The sequence below is a fragment of the Dipodomys ordii genome, unplaced genomic scaffold (assembly GCF_000151885.1).
Source record: "Dipodomys ordii isolate 6190 unplaced genomic scaffold, Dord_2.0 Scaffold45, whole genome shotgun sequence".
Taxonomy (NCBI): domain Eukaryota; kingdom Metazoa; phylum Chordata; class Mammalia; order Rodentia; family Heteromyidae; genus Dipodomys; species Dipodomys ordii.
Window position 1 is genome coordinate 5,967,677 of NW_012267261.1, and position 16,402 is coordinate 5,984,078.

A 16,402-nucleotide genomic window follows, 5' to 3' on the forward strand; every position below is an offset into this window, starting at 1 on the left:
AAAAAAAAAAAAAAAAAGGGAAAACAATAAGACATATTCATTGGGAATCTGGACTGCCATATGCTGTTGTAATTGTTGAAGTAAAAATTTATTAAAATTCAATAAGTCATATAGTAATTTTTTTCGGGGGGGAGAGGGGTCCGGTCATGGGGCTTGAACTCTGGGCCTGGGCGCTATCTCTCAGCTCTTCAGCTCAAGGCTAGCGCTCTACCACTTCAGCCACAGCGCCACTTCCGGCTTTTTTCTTTTTGCTTATGTTGTGCTGAGGAATCGAACCCAGGGCCTCATGCATGCAAGGCAAGCGCTCTACAACTGAGCCACCTTCCCAGCCCCATATAATAATTTTAATATACTTTAAAATGAGTAAAGAAAAAATACTCACTTGTAAATACCACTACCAAGATGATTGCCAGATCAATGAAGAGGAACTGGAAATCTCCTAGGTTACTTAAAATCTACAAGATAATTTTAAGACATAATTACTTTTCAGAAACTATTTTTATAGCATTATTCCCAGGTTGTAGACTGGTTTTTCCCCAATAATGACAACTTCAAAAATGATACCTGAATTTGCTTAAAACACACGGGCTGGAGGCATGAATGGCAAATAACAAGAGCATATGTCTAGCATGTGCAAGGTCTCATGTTCAATTTTGAGTATAGTCAATAAAAAGAAAAGAAAAACTGAAATACATTTGCCTTTGAAACTAATCAGAACATACATTTCAAACATCTGACTAAAGATATGAGTTCTATCTCCTTAAAATTCATAAACTTTTGAACTAATAAAAAAAGCAAACATAAGCTTTTACTCAAGATATGCAACATTTTTGAATATATTGATGTTTCCTTCTGGTATTTTCTTTTTTTTTTCTTTTCCTTTCTTTTGGTCATGGAGCTTGAACTCAGGAACTCAGGGCCTGAGTGCTGTTACTGAGCTCCTTTGCTCAAGGCTAGCACTCTACCACTTTGCACCATAGCTCCACTTCTGGGTTTTGGGTGATTAATTGGAGGTTAAGAGTCTCACAGGGACTTTTCTGCCCAAGCTGGCTTTAAACCACGATTCTAAGATCTGAACAGCTAGAATTACAAGTGTGAGCCACGAGTGCCCAAGCCTTCTGATATACATGAGGAAAAGAGAGAGTTCTCAGAATTCTTTGGCTGTCACTGATAAACATTATCAGGAAAAAAATGTACAGTAAGATCCCTATAAATATAAATTTTGATAGAGTAAATGTAAATTCTAATAAGAGTACCTATGGATAAGCTCTGTTTATGCTGTTTCTTCAAATGCATAGTTCTACAAACTATTGCTGAAACTTAATTTCTCATTGTCCCCATTCCTTATGAATGTAAAGAAAAGTTAGCAATGATTCTAAGTTCTCCTGACTAACATTTGGAAGACTATTAAAGAAAGAAGTCCAATCGGTTACTCAAACTATAGTAATCTCAAAATAAATCTAAAAGACACTACTTTAAATAATTCAATATGAATGGATGCATTCTATATCAAACATATATGCTCAGTACCTTAAGTGTCTTAATATTAAATGCCAGCTCTATGTACAAATTAACACTTACAGAATACAGGAGAGTAACACTGAAGTACTGTATGATGCTGTACAATGCCATAAACTTAAACACACAGAAGGAAGTCATTAAAGCAGCACGACCTTCCCTGTGAAAAACAAATGTTGACATGTAAATAAAAGCACTTTAAACCCCTCCCATAAACAGTCCTATCTTGACAGGTAATTATCCACATTCAACAGCTACAACAAAATGCTTATCAAAAGAACTACCCTCAGTCCACACAGGCGGCTCACACCTGTAATCCTTTTACTCAGAAGGCTAAGATTTGAGGATCGCATTTCGAAGCCAGACTGGGCAGAAAAGTCCCTGTGAGACTCCTATCTTCAACTAACCACTCAAAAACCAGAAGTGGCACTGTGGCTCAAGTGGTAGAGCACTAGCCTTGAGTACAAAGCGGCCCAGGGACAGTGAGTACCCAGACCCTGAGTTCAAGCTGCACAACTGACAAAAACAAACAAAACACTATCCTCAAGGAGAATTGGAAGAAATGAAAAATTACTAATAAGCTAATAAGTTAGTTTAAATTGTACTATTCAACACACAAAGCAAATTTTCCCTTCCATATTGTTAGTGCAAGATACAAGGAAACAATGAGAAAAATTCCAACTTGTACTACCTGATAAGGTTTGGCACACAGGAAATGCTAGGAGTTTTAGAGGTAAAAGGAGATGCCACTGAAGCCTCAAGTTCAGATAAGGAAATGCCTCCATGTGCTCTCTTCAAGGCCTAATGATGTCAAGAAAACTGGTTTAAGTTTTATGAATGTCCCTTAGACTAATGTAAAAACCACAAAAGTAAATCACAAAATCTATACTTACGCCACAATCATTTGCACCATCACCACACATCCCAACAAAGTAACTAAAAAAACAAAACAATTGTGAGATTTTACTTTATTTCTCTCCTCTCCTCCCTTCTTTTTTGCTTGGACTCCATTAATTAAAGCAATGTCATGTTTTCAAAATTGTCAAGAAAGAAAAGTGTAACCGCGCACCACTGACTCCAGCTATAAACAGTGTTAGTAATCACAACATAAATTCTGAATATGGGTTAAGCATCTTTTAAAACATACAAATAACCCTACTAAGATTTCTCAATATAGTATAAAGAAAAAAAAACGTTCATTGCGTGGAACTAATTAATATTTTCATTATAATGATCACAGGCAGGGGCTGGGAAGGTGGCTCAGTGGTAGAGTGCTTGCCTTGCATGCCTGAGGCCCTGGGTTCGATTCCTCAGCACCACATAAGCAGAAAAAAGCCAGAAGTGGTGCTGTGGCTCAAGTGGTAGAGCACTAGCCTTGAGCTGAAGAGCTTGGGGACAGTGCTCAAGCCCAGAGTTCAGGCCCTACGACCGGACCCCCCCCCAAAAAAAAAAACCCCAGGAAAGTACACAAGATTCATTCCCAACCAATATCTCAGCTTCTTAGGAACCTTAAACAGGAGGATTACAGTCCAGGACAAACTAGACATAAATGCAAGGCCCTATTTGAAAAATAACTAGTCAGGTGCTGGGGGTTTACACCTGTAATTCTAGCTACTCAGAAGGCTGAGATCCAAGACTTAAGAGTTTGAGGCCAGAGTCTCCATCTCCAAAATAAACAGCAAAAGCCATTTAGAAGTATCATTCAAGAGGTAAACTGTCAGCCTAGCAAAACCCTAAATTCACATACTAGACTTTACAAAAGAGCAAAAATAAAAGAAAACTAGCTGGAGCCAGTACTCATGCCTGTATCCTAGCTACTTAGGAGGCTGAGTTATGAGGATCGATGTTTGAAGCCAGCCCAGGCAGGAAAGTCTGTGAGACTCTTATCTCCAATTAACTACCAAAAGCTGAAAGTGGAGTTGTTCCTTGAAAGGAAGCTCAAGCCCCATGCTCAGCCCACACGTGCATGCACACACATTCATGCATGTAGACACAGGCACGCGCACAAACACAAACACACACACACACACACACACACACGTGCCCACGCACGCGAGTAGTTGATCACAAAGTTCTGAATTATAAATCCAGAATGGCAAAAAAGAAAAACTAAAATATCTTGAAACACAACTTCTTATAAAAATTAAAGACATGCCTGGGGCTTGTGGCTCATACCTGTAATCCTAACTACTCAGGATGCCATCTGAGGATCATGGTTCAAAGCCAGCCCAAACAGGAAAGCCCATGAGACTCTTATCTCCAATTCATCAAAAGAGCCAGAAGTGGAGCTGTGGCTCCCGTGGTAGGTGCTATCCTTGAGCAAAAAAGTTCAAGGACAGCACCCTGACTCAAAGTTCAAGCCCCAGGAGCAGCACTAAAGAAATAAAGCCAAGGCTGGGAAGGAGGCTCAGTGGTAGAGCGCTTGCCTTGCATGCTCAAGGCCCTGGGTTCGATTCCTCAGCACCACATAAGCAAAAAGAAAAAAGCCAGAGGTGGCGCTGTGGCTCAAGTGGTAGAGTGCTAGCCTTGAGCTAAAGAGCTGAGGGACAGCGCCCAGGCCCAGAGTTCAGGCCCCACGACCGGACCCCAAAAAAAAAAAAAACCAACAAAGAATGTACACATTTTCTTGCCCATGTAATTGTAACTCCTCTGTACAGTAATCTCACAATTAAAAAAAAAAGCATTTTTTTTCACTTTAGCTAAATAAGTGAGCACATGAAAGCAGCACTGGAAGTTCATATGTACATACATATGCACATTCATATGCACACAGGTTGGCCATCTCTCATCTGAAAATGAAATTATAATAGAAAAACAAAAACACAAAGCCATCAATACTTACTCTACATTTTGCAATGCTTCTACCAGCTGTGTCTTCTGATCAGGTGCCATACGAGCAAACACAGTACCATGCAACATCAACTAGGGGGAAAAAAAGTCCTTTAAAAATTGTATTCCTAGTGGCAAAGTGTTTGCCTAATCAAGTGCAACATCCTAGGTTCAATCTCCAGTATGAAAAAAGAAAAGGAAAATAGAAAAAGAAAAAACTGTATCCTCACCAAGTGCCAGAGGCTCACGCCTATAATCCTAGCTACTCAGGAGACTGATATCTGAGGATCATGGTTCAAAGGCAGCATGGGCAGAAAAGTCCATGAGGTTCTTATCTCTAATTAATTATCAAAAAGCCAGAAGTGAAGCTGTAGCTCAAGTAGTAGAGTACTAGCCTTGAGCAAAAAAGCTCTGAGACTGCACATAGATCCTAAATTCAATCTATGGGCTGGGAAGGTGGCTCAGTGGTAGAGCGCTTGCCTTGAATGCATGAGGCCCTGGGTTCGATTCCTCAGCACCACATAAGCAAAAAGAAAAAAAGCCGAAAGTGGCACTGTGGCTCAAGTAGTAGAGCGCTAGCCTTGAGCTGAAGAACTGAGGGACAGCACCCAGGCCCAGAGTTCAGGCCCCACAACCGGACCCAAAAAAAAAAACGTAAATTCAATCTCCAAGACCAGCACCCCCCCAAAAAAATATACATATTATTCTCAACATATCATGAATATATTTATAAATTTATATCACTTACTTTAGGAACGAGGTCTTGAAAATGCTCCAGTATCACTGAAAATGATTTTCCATTCATTGCAAAATGATAAGGAGTAATCTGAAGATCTTCTAAGCTATCATGGACCAATTTAATTGGAATATCCTGTGTGTGACATTCACAATAATATTTAGGTACTCAAGCCAAGTAAAACAATCCTATGTTAAGTATATTTGTTCCCAAATGGAACTGTATCATTTAATACTGTTTATTTTCTACAAAGCAGTAAAAGCTTGATATTTATTTTTTTTAAAAAGGATAATTATTTTGAGGTTACCTGTAAGGTTTGTTGAAAAACTAGTTAAGAAAAATTAAATATCAGCTTTAATTTTAAATACTCTACGAACTGAACACTATTTATAACTTGAAAATATGGGATATTTGGGATTCTTCTACTTTAAAACTATGAACCAGGGCTGGGAAGGTGGGTCAGTGGTAGAGTGCTTGCCTTGCATGCATAAGGCCCTGGATTCAATTCCTCAACACCACATAAGCAGAAAAGGCCAGAAGTGGCGCTGTGGCTCAAGTGGTAGAGCGCTAGCCTTGAGCTGAAGAGCTGAGGGACAGCGCCCAGGCCCAGAGTTCAGGCCCCACAACCAGCAAAATGAAAAACAAAAAAAAACTATGGATATGGATCTCAAGATTGGGGGCATGACTCATGAGTAGAGAAAAGCCAAGCGCACGCGCACACACACGCACGCACACACACACACACACACACACACACACACACACACACACACACACGAAAAACAAAAACCAAAGTAAAACAAACAACAACAACAAAAAACATGCCTCTCAATTTTTTTTTTCTGTTAGTTGTGGGGGCTTACACTCTGGGCTTGGGTGCTGTCCCTCAGCTCTTCAGCTCAAGTCTAGTACTCTACCACTTGAGCCATAGCGCCACTTCCGGATTTCTGAGTGGTTAGCTTTGAGCCCTGATCCTCAGATCTCAGCTTCCTGGGTAGCTAGGATTTCGGGTGTGAGTCACCGGCACCCGTATAGCTCTCAAATTTTAAAGGGATTTTTTGAGTCCACCAAGTCCTAATGAAATCAATCTCTCTGGGGAGACAGTCCACACTTCTGTTTGCCATTAGTTTCTGTTTCACTGTTTTAATGTACCACTTTTAGGGCTTTATTTATTTATTTTTTATCCACACTGAAACTCAAATAAGCAAACTTCCAAAAAAGAAAATGAATCTTAACATTACCTCTGAGCCAACTGCTGTTGAATTACTGCACTGTGTTAGGGAGTCCGCATAATGCCAATTTATCTTAGCAACCTTCCCATCCTTTGGAGGTAATGCTTCAGCAATAATAACTTTATCCTGAGGTAGAATCATTCCACAGTCTCTGGCCACAGAGACAGCAGTCAACATGTTGTCACCTAATTTTCAAAATATTTTAGATACTAAAATCAAAATGGAGATAAACAAGCATTTACTGAAAATCTAGTCTAGTTCATATGAATATACTGGACATAATAAAGATAGAATATGACCTTTACCCTTGAGTTTTAAAATAATGAATCAATTAAGGCATACTTGTTAAAAAGGAAGCCTCAAATAATGTAAGCACATATGCTAAATAATCAGAAAATTTAAGCCCTTAACCGTTTGTTTTGTTTTGGGGAGGGGGTAGGTCCAGTTGTGGGGCCTGAACTCTGGTGCTGTCCCTTAGCTCTTCAGCTCAAGGCTAGCACTCTACCACCTGAGCCACAGCGCCACTTCCAGCTTTTTTTCTTTTTTGCTTATGTGGTGCTGAGGAATCGAACCCAGGGCCTCAAGCTGCAAGGCAAGCGCTCTACCATTGAGCCACCTTCCCAGCCCAACCTTTCATTCTTGTTCTTTTTTTAAGGAAAGGTTTTACTTTGTAGTGCAAATTGGTCTTGAATACACCATGTATCTGACGCTGGCCTTGAATTTATGATATACCTATCTGGCTTCCCAAGTGCTGAGATTACAGAAGTGTGCTATCACACTTGGCTCATAAGCACAACTTTTAAACACAGTAATTTTCAGACATGTGTTTCATTAACAAATGGCACATTGAGACATATAGACCTATAAACATTTGCTGAAATAACTTAGGAGTGAGTAACTGGTAGTCTGTATAAGAAAAGAAACACTAGCAGAGTACAACAGGAAAGGATGGATCACAAAAGCAAGACTACACACAAACTAAAAGTTAAGATAATTAAGAACAGATGTAATCAGAAATGTGAGACAATTTCTCAATCAAGAGAAGGAAAGAACTGATCAGAAACAAGAACAGAAATAGGCAAAGAGAGGTAAGATATTTCTTTCACTATTTCCATATTCTCTCTCCCCAATGCATTTTCCTGTGACCCATGAGACTGTCATGTTGTCGCAGCAAAAGAGAAAAAAGAGGAAATATAGATGCAAAGTACCTAAAGAAGAATAGAGAAGAGTTTCTAATGATAATACATTTGTGACTTTGAGGTAACTAGTAACAAGTATGCTATTAGATAAATCTCAAAGTCTAACACAAAAATATATGTATGCCGGCTATTCTCATAAGTATATAATACATAAATACAATTAAGGGAATAATTTAAAACTAACTATAGGAAGCCAGGTACTGGTGGCTCAAGCCTATAATACTAGCCACTCAGGAAGCTAAGATCTGAGGACTGAAATTCAAAGCCAGACCAGGCAGGAATGTCTGACTCTTATCTCTAATTAACCACCAGAAAACCAGAAGTGGCACTGTGGCTCCAGTGATAAGAGTGCTTGCCTTGAGCTGAAGAGCTCAGGGACAGAGCCTAGCCTAGAGTTCAAGCCCCACAATTGACAAAAACAAACAAAATAACAACAAAAAACCCTATCAGGATTATCTAATATTAACAAAATAAAAACACCAAGGGGAATCATTCAGATGTACTAGTTGGGCACTGGTGGCTCACACCTGTAATCCTATCTACTCAAGAAGCTAAAATCTGAGGATTGCAGTTCAAGCCAGCCAAGGCAGAAAAGTTCTTTGAGACTCTTACCTCCAATTAACCATCCCCAAATCAGAAGTAGAACTGTGGCTCAAAGTGGTAGAACATAATGAAAGCTCGGGGACAACGCCTAATGCCTTCAAGCTCCATGACCGACAACAAATAAAAACTCCCCTCCTCCCAAAAGGTTATTTTCATTAGTAACTCAAACTAAGAATACACTCTCTCTCTTTCTCTCTAAATTCCAGTAATCTAGTCTATATACCTATCAATTCTAAAAAGTTACAAATGACTCTAAAATGAGTAAAACATGTTCTTAATCCTCAAATTCTGTATTCTAGCACAGAAAACATTGTAAGTAATTAACACAAGGCAAGGTATACCAAGTGCTGTTAAGAACTAAATGATTAAAGCCGTTGCCAATGGCTCACGCCTATAATCCTAGCTACTCAGGAGGCTGAAATATGAGAATTGCAGTTTGAAGACATATCTGTGAAACTCTAACCTCTAACCAGCAAAAAGCTACAACTGGAGGCATAGCTTAGATGGTAGAGCACTACTGGTGATGGAAAAAGTTCAAGCCCCAATACTAACAAAAAACAAAGGAAAGGAAGGGAATGATTAAAAAGATAAGAGAAAGGAACACCAAATTAAACTTTTTATAGTGTTTCTTTAACTATTTTACTATAGTTTTTATAAATACAATTTGTTAAACCTCAAAAAGAATACTGCAAGATTATCTGATACTTTGGGAAAATATGTGTGAACAGGATGTGAGATGGAACTATTGTTCTGCAACTAACAGATCATTCTCTCAATATTATGTAACTTGAATTCTATAGTCATGCTCATTTTTTTTTCTGTGTTCTTTCATAATCTAACCTGTGACCATGACAGTGCGAATGTTGGCTTTATGCAAATCTTCAAGTACTGCAGGGGTTTCTTGCTTTAATTTGTTCTGCATTATAATTAATCCCATAAAATCCATGTTGTTTTCAATGGTATCTCTGCAGAAAAAAAAGTTTTAACACATAATGGTTTAGTCTAGAGAACAGGTATTGTTCTCTTAATATTGACAAAACATTTTAAAATATCTATAAATTAAAAAGTGAAACACTTGATATGCTGAATCAACCATGTATGCATTTACAAGTTCAGTATCCCCAAAAATTTAAATTTGGAAAAATAATACCAAGAAATGTATTTTTGATATACTAAAACTCTGCTCTTTGAAACACAAAATACAAAGACCATTTGGAAACATGTAAAACACTAAACAATTTTAAACTGTATGTAAAACATTAAATAATTTAAGCACTAAGGAATATTCATTTTACAGTCTATGGAAAAAAAATTCCTAAGCATAAATCTGTTCTTTATTATCCTTCATAAAATATACCCCAATTAAAGTATTAAATACTTATAATGGATTCATTATCAAGTCTTGATCAATGCCATTAGCAGTATATCAATCAGATCTATTCAGGACCCAGAGATGTTTGCTTAGAATACTAACAATCAACATATTTATCAAGATGCACCAGCCTGTGTATATACACTACTCCAGGAAGTCTACTTTCAAGGTTCTTGTGAGGAAACAGACCTGTGATAAAAGAGATGCATGTAAAAATACTATGTACTTCACCACTACAATGGAGATGAAGTCGGTTCAGTGAGTCATAACCTTAAGAAATATTAAGCTGCCAAAATTATACCATAGAATTTTTTTTCATTTTGGAAAGGAAGCCTGAAGTTAGGAACTAGAACTGGGAGACAGAATAACTAAGTGATTGATCTACATAAATATTCAACAATAAAGGTGCTTGAGTACATGAGACCTAAAATCTTTAAAATATGTAACTTACAACAATGTATTATAAAGAGTTTTAAAAGTACAATCCTGATGACAGAAGAAAAACCCTCAAATATGAAACTGTCTTCACAGCACAAACTTGTATCAATGTGAAACTTCTAGGTCAAGAGCACTGGACCATTTTTCTATGGGACTCTGGTTTCTAGCTTCCATTTGTTTCTTTCTAAATTATGAAGTGTACAATATTCAAGATATAAAGGTTTAAGCTACAAGATAATACTAAAATTTACTCCTACAAGGTAGAAACAGAAAAGGACTTGGTAGGTGAAAGAAGAGGAAGAAAGAGAATAGAAAGGTCATAAGAAAAGAGTATTTGCTTTGGGCAGAAGGAACAACTTATTCAAGGGCACAAAAGGTTGTCTGAATATGACAGGTCAAGAATTAAAAGCAGTGTTGTTCAACGGTCTCTAAGGGAAAATGGCAAAACATGAAGCTATAAAGAGAGACTAATGTGTACCCTTTGTAGGAAATGGTATTACATATCTATGGTTCCTAACTAGGTGTCTATATCAGTTAACTAGGTAGAGGTTTTTAGAATTCTATAGGCAGAATTGTTAGTGAGACAAGGGATATTTTATACTTTTATTAGAGATATCATACAATATTCCTAAACAAAAACACTCTCCTCAAAGAGTAGGTATAAATTAGTTACAGTAAAAGTTACCATCCTTGAATACATTTAACACATGAGAAGAAAGGTAACATCCATATTTTCATTTGGCAGGGGGTAAATGGCAAGGGACAGAGGGAGAGAATACTGGGTACTATGATACCATAGGCACTCATGATAGTGATCAAATTAGTATTTGGATCAAACCACTGATAAGGGCAACCTGATGTGAGACAAACTGCGGAATTGTTTACTTTTCTAAGAACATACCTGATACACAGTAAGCTCTAGATAAATATTTAACAAACTGAAAGCAGTTTCAATGTGTAGTCAGGAAAAATAAATAATACTACAATAACATAAGCAAACACAGGCAAAAGGTAAAAACAGAATAAAATTAAACTTGGTAACGGGAAAATATTTTTACCTCAATCCTCTAAAACAATGTTACATTATACAAATATTTGCCAATCTCAGTATTTAATAAATATCCAATCACATGCACTTATTGTGCAGGACTTAAATGATACATTGTTGAAAAAAACAGAAGCAAAGCCATTCTACCATACCTGCTAATATTCTGTACTTTATGCCATGTTAGTTTTGATTCCAATTTTCTGTGTGCAAGAGCAATCACACGGAAGCCTTGTTTAGTGTAATCTTCTAAAACTTCCTCAAACTCAACTGGAACTTGGTAAAAGAAAAAGTAAATTTCATTTTAAAATTGCTCATACAAATACCAGAATTTTACCCAAAGCCTAGTTGTTTTCTTACCTGTTTCAGGTTTACAAAGGCTGGCAATGACCTCAGGGGCTCCTTTCATGTAGGCATCCATTTTCTTATCCCCTAGCACTCTTGCAACCACACTCATCCGTTGTAAAGCAGAAGAAAATGGGAACTGACGAACGATTCCTATCTCATAAATAGCCTACATAATTTCAAAAGATGTACAAAGCATTTATTGTTCTTTAAAAATGAAAACAAATGTACTACTATGTAATAAAACATTCTTTTTAACTTACTGGAAGTTCAAACAGCTCCTAAAAACAAACAAAAAAGCACAGATTAAGTCCATCAATATACTCAAGTTTAAAAAAATTTAAACATTCAAAAATTTAAACATTTCAAAAATAGGAAGGGACTTTTAATTATTTCAAAGTCAGGATTTAAAATTCCTTATATACCATCTTCCATTAGAAAGATAGGCCCTCAGGACTAGCTCTGTGGTAGAGCACTGCTATGGTTCAATCCTTAGGAAAATACTGAGTTCTTGAATATTTTCAAATATGCTAGCATACTGAATTTAATTAATCTGTGATTGTATTATGGATTGAACTCAAGAGTCATGTGCTCTAACTTGACTTTCTTGCACCTAGCTGTGTTCTTTCACTTAAGCCACATATCCAGCTGTACTTTTTGCTGGTTAGTTAGATCTGGAATCTTGAAACTTTTTCTACCCAGGTTGACTCTGAATTGAGATCCTCCAGATCACAGCCTCTTGAGTAGCTATTATTACAGGTATAAACCAATGGGGCAGCTGGCTAAACAAGAATTTAAAAAAGAAAAAAAAAAAAAAAACTCCTATGAGCTCATACTCATAATGGCAGCACTCAGGAGGCTAAAGAAGAAGAATCACAAGGACTAGCCTGGTCTATACAGTTAAGGCTCCCTTTTAATAAACAGAATTAAATAAAATGGAAATTTGACTTAAAAACTTACAAAAGTCTTATACATTCTTTTAATGAAATTCTAACAAATTTTAAAACACTGACCATTATGTATATAAATCATAAGGTACTAATCATGTGAAGTAAATAAACAAGTAATGGCATAAAGATTAAATCTCAACTTTAAAAAGAAATCTATGTAATATAATCTGAGACAGAGTTGCAGATAAATACAATTAAGATATTTAAGCCTGCACAATAGTAAAAGGTATTTGACTTCCTCTTTGAGCAATGTGTCCATATAAGAATAAAATGTAAGAAACCATCAACAGTATTTTTCCAACCCTAAGTGATACTGTACCATTTCTTGGTTTCCTACAGGTGTAGATTCAGGAAGCAGCTGTTTGGGAGGACGAACCACAGTGGGCATAATTCGATTATGAAGTGCTGTTTCTTCTTCAGTTGCTTCTTCCAGAATCTGAAAATAAAACAATCAACTCGTCACTTCAAAATTCAATTCACTGGTTTGGTTTTTTAAAAGGAACATCATGGCATTTTTCAGTGAACTGACAAAAAGCTATCTGCCATCACTAACCTAACTAATATAAATATGAGGACCATTTTCAGGAGCTAGCTAGGTAGCTAGGTGTCTGGCATGAGCCATATGCCTATAATCCTGGCTACTCAGGAGGTTTAGAACTCGAAGAAGCCAGCTTGGATAGAAAATTTTCCTACACTTCAGAAAACAATCAGTAAGAAGTATGGCTGGAAGTGTGACTCAAGTAGTAGAGATCCTTCCAACTAAGAAGATTTTGAGTTCAAATTACACTACTGCAAAGGTGACAAAAAAATAAAACAGTGGCTCATGCCTGTAATCCTAGCTACTCAGGAGACTGAGATCTCAGGATCGAGGCTCAAGGCCAGCCCAGGCAAGAAAGTCGTGAGACTCTTATCTCCAATTAACCACCAGAAAACCAAAAGTGGTGCTGTGGGTCAAGTGTTAGTGCTAGCCTTGATCTGAAGAGCTGAGGGACAGCACCCAGACAGAGTTCAAGCCCCACAACCAACCAAAAAATAAAATAAATAAATACTGTATCAATGCTTTTAAAAAGTCAAACACGAGGGCTGGGAAGGTAGCTCAGTGGGAGAGCACTTGGCTAAAGCATAAAGCCTTGGGGTGGATTCCTAGGTGCCATATATACAGAAAAGGCTGGAAGTGGTGCTGTGGCTCGACTGGTAGAGTGTTAGCCTTGAGCAAAAGAAGCTCAGAGACAGTGTACCTAGGCCGAGTTCAAGCCCCAGGACTGGCAAAAAAAATTTTTTTTAAAAAAAGGTCAAACACCAAACACTAAATCTACTGAAACAAACTAGCAAAACACCAAAAACAGCAACAAAAAAATGGATGGTTTCAAATATAAAAACAAAGAACAAATTGAAACATATTGACTAATTAATATCATAAAGGAAACTGTTTCAAAAATATTTTTTTTTGGTCTAGTTGTGGGGGCCTGAACTCTGGGACTGGGCACTGTCCCTCAGCTCTTTAGCTCAAGGCTAGCGCTCTACCACTTGAGCCACAGTGCCACTTCTGGCTTTTTTTTTTTTTTTTCTAAAAAAAAGAGATTATTAAACAGTATAGCTGTGCTAACCAACTCAAACCAAAGGCCGGGGAATCGCCAGAGATATGACTAACCAATATAAAGAGCAGCATTTCAGAACAAAAGCTTTGATTGAGCAAGTGTGGTAACAGGTGAGGAAAGTATCTATCTCTACAGCTATTCCTCTGAACCTAAAGAATGGGTATTGACAGGATCTAGTCTTGATAACACACAAAGGCCCTAGATATTTTTCCCAAATGCAGACAGAAAATAGACTATTATACAAATATGGGCAAGCACAAAATTCTCATTGCAGTTACCCAAAATTATTAAATGAGACAGTCATATCTGAATAGGTAAGTACCACCCAGATGTGGGTGGTACAAAAGTAGGAAGGAGATTAGGAGGGAAAAAATGTCTTCAGTGAAAATTGTTATGTGTACTCTAGAAGCCAGAGGGGAACTTTAAAAATTATTGTTGCAGGAGGTTGAGGATCTGAGGCTCTAGTCTGAAGTCAGCCAGAGCAAACAAATCTGAAACTCTAATCTCCAATGAAACTGAAAAAAGCAGAAGTGAAGCTCTGGCTCAAGTGGTAGAGCAACAGCCTTGAGCAAAAAAGCAAAGTGAGAGCTAAAGTTTGGAAATCAAGCCCAGTACTGGCATGAAAAAAAAAAATTATTGCTGATCTATAGAATAACTGAATGCTAGACATTAGTATTTAAAAATTAAAATAACCAGAGGAAAGAAAATAAAATAGTGTGTACTTGCATGTAATAGGAAGTAGACAGAAGAGTAAGATCACCCATCTGATTTGTACCTTATTGTTTCAAGTTGTAGATGCCTGGTTTATCTTTTTTTTTTGGGGGGGGGGGTCTGGTACTGGGGTCTGAACTCTAGGCCTGGGCACTGTCCCTAAGCTCTTCAGCTCAAGGCTAGCGCTCTACCACTTGAGCCACAGTTCCACTTCTGGCTTTTTTCTTTTTGCTTATGTGGTGCTGAGGAATCGAACCCAGAGCAGAGCCTCATGCATGCAAGGCAAGCGCTCTACCACTGAGCCACCTTCCCAGCCTGCCTGGTTTATCTTATAAATTCAGATTGGTCATACTTTACACTACATGTATTTAAAGGTTGATTCAACTAAGACCTTTACTATCTATATAATTATAAAATTTCTTCAGTGATGTAACATTAGAAATTAGGCCTTATGGTTACAAAATATTCATCAATATTAACAGTAATAATTCTAAGAGACAATTTAATTTGTACTGCACTTTCTGAGAGTTACTTATACTTTAAAATACTATACTTACCCATCCAATGGCTTCAAACATTTTCAAATCAAGTGGGTCACCAGAGAGCACTCCTTCAATTTTTGTGAGTGAATGACAAGTAGCCATACAAGCAACAAACTGAGATTTTACCAACAACTCATTACAAACATTCTCTTCTGGCAAAAGAAATCTAAATAGAAAACAAATTAGGTTTATAAGTCTTCAGTTTCAGGACAATATTCTAACACATCGGTTTCAGATTTTGAAATTTCAAAAAGATCTTTCAAGCTTGCGGGCAGGGATGTATGTGTATAATCCCAGATCATATATTTGATGTCAGCCTAGAAAATCAAGTGGGAGCCTACCTTGAAAAAACCAAAAAATCTTTTAAGCCCGAAACTGAGCTCCTTAAGGGAAAATTTCAAGTGCCAAAAACAGAAGAAAAGGAAAATAATAGAGGTCTGAGTTTGAGCTTAGACCATGGTCACTGGGGAAGATGGGAAAACCCCATCTGCATGCCACAAGGATGTAGGTCTTTCATTCTACCTTGGAGCAGACCAATGTGGAACTAGCAGTACAGAATTCCTCTTACACAAGAAGGAAGTGAGTACACTAGAAAAAGTTTACCCAAGGATCTAAAAGATTAAGAATAAGCTTGGCTCTTTTATACCCAAAGTACAAGAGAAGTAAAAACTATATAATGTTAATAACTATGTACCAAGCACCCTTGCAAGAATCTTACATACACTGACTCATTTCATCTTCACACTACAGAAAGGCATTTTATTATTCCCACTACAGGTGAGGTAACTGAAGCAGAGTGCTGAATAGCTGTTGTAGACTACACAGCCCATGAGAAACAGAGAGAGGATGAAAATGCAGGAGGCCCAATATCTATATCTAACCTCTGAACTATTATGTTCTACCTAATAGAACGGTAGTTCAAGAACATGCTACTACATGATCTAGAAATCTTCAAATTACAAAAATAATTGTTTGGGGGCTGGGAAGGTGGCTCAGTGGTAGAGCGCTTGCCTTGCATGCCAGAGGCCCTGGGTTCGATTCCTCAGCACTACATAAGCAAAAATGAAAAAAGCCGGAAGTGGTGCTGTGGCTCAAGGGGTAGAGCGCTAGGCTTGAGCTGAAGAGCTGAAGGACAGCACCCAGGCCCTGAGTTCAGGCCCCACAACCAGACCAAAAAAAAAAAAATTGTTTGGTACCACAGAAATTACTGAGGTACTAGTCAAGAAAATTAATACCTCAGGGGCTGAGAAGGTGGCTCAGTGGTAGAGTGCTTGCCTTGCATGC

The 16,402-nt window shown here is 37.6% G+C and overlaps 1 protein-coding gene across 4 annotated transcripts in view; it reads right to left on the minus strand.

Moving 5' to 3' along the window:
• Atp13a3 (ATPase type 13A3) overlaps nt 1-16,402 on the minus strand; it is a 100,060-nt gene that overhangs the window by 27,820 nt on the left and 55,838 nt on the right. For all 4 annotated transcript variants that reach the window (XM_013019428.1, XM_013019430.1, XM_013019429.1 and 1 more), the window contains 13 exons: nt 15,134-15,284; nt 12,587-12,703; nt 11,581-11,598; nt 11,333-11,486; nt 11,128-11,248; nt 8,958-9,082; nt 6,325-6,500; nt 5,096-5,218; nt 4,361-4,440; nt 2,412-2,454; nt 2,210-2,319; nt 1,582-1,678; nt 383-455 (listed from right to left, as the gene is read on the minus strand). In XM_013019428.1, the coding sequence (XP_012874882.1) occupies nt 383-455; nt 1,582-1,678; nt 2,210-2,319; nt 2,412-2,454; nt 4,361-4,440; nt 5,096-5,218; nt 6,325-6,500; nt 8,958-9,082; nt 11,128-11,248; nt 11,333-11,486; nt 11,581-11,598; nt 12,587-12,703; nt 15,134-15,284 (1,388 nt within the window). The remainder of the gene's footprint in view (nt 1-382; nt 456-1,581; nt 1,679-2,209; nt 2,320-2,411; nt 2,455-4,360; nt 4,441-5,095; nt 5,219-6,324; nt 6,501-8,957; nt 9,083-11,127; nt 11,249-11,332; nt 11,487-11,580; nt 11,599-12,586; nt 12,704-15,133; nt 15,285-16,402) is intronic.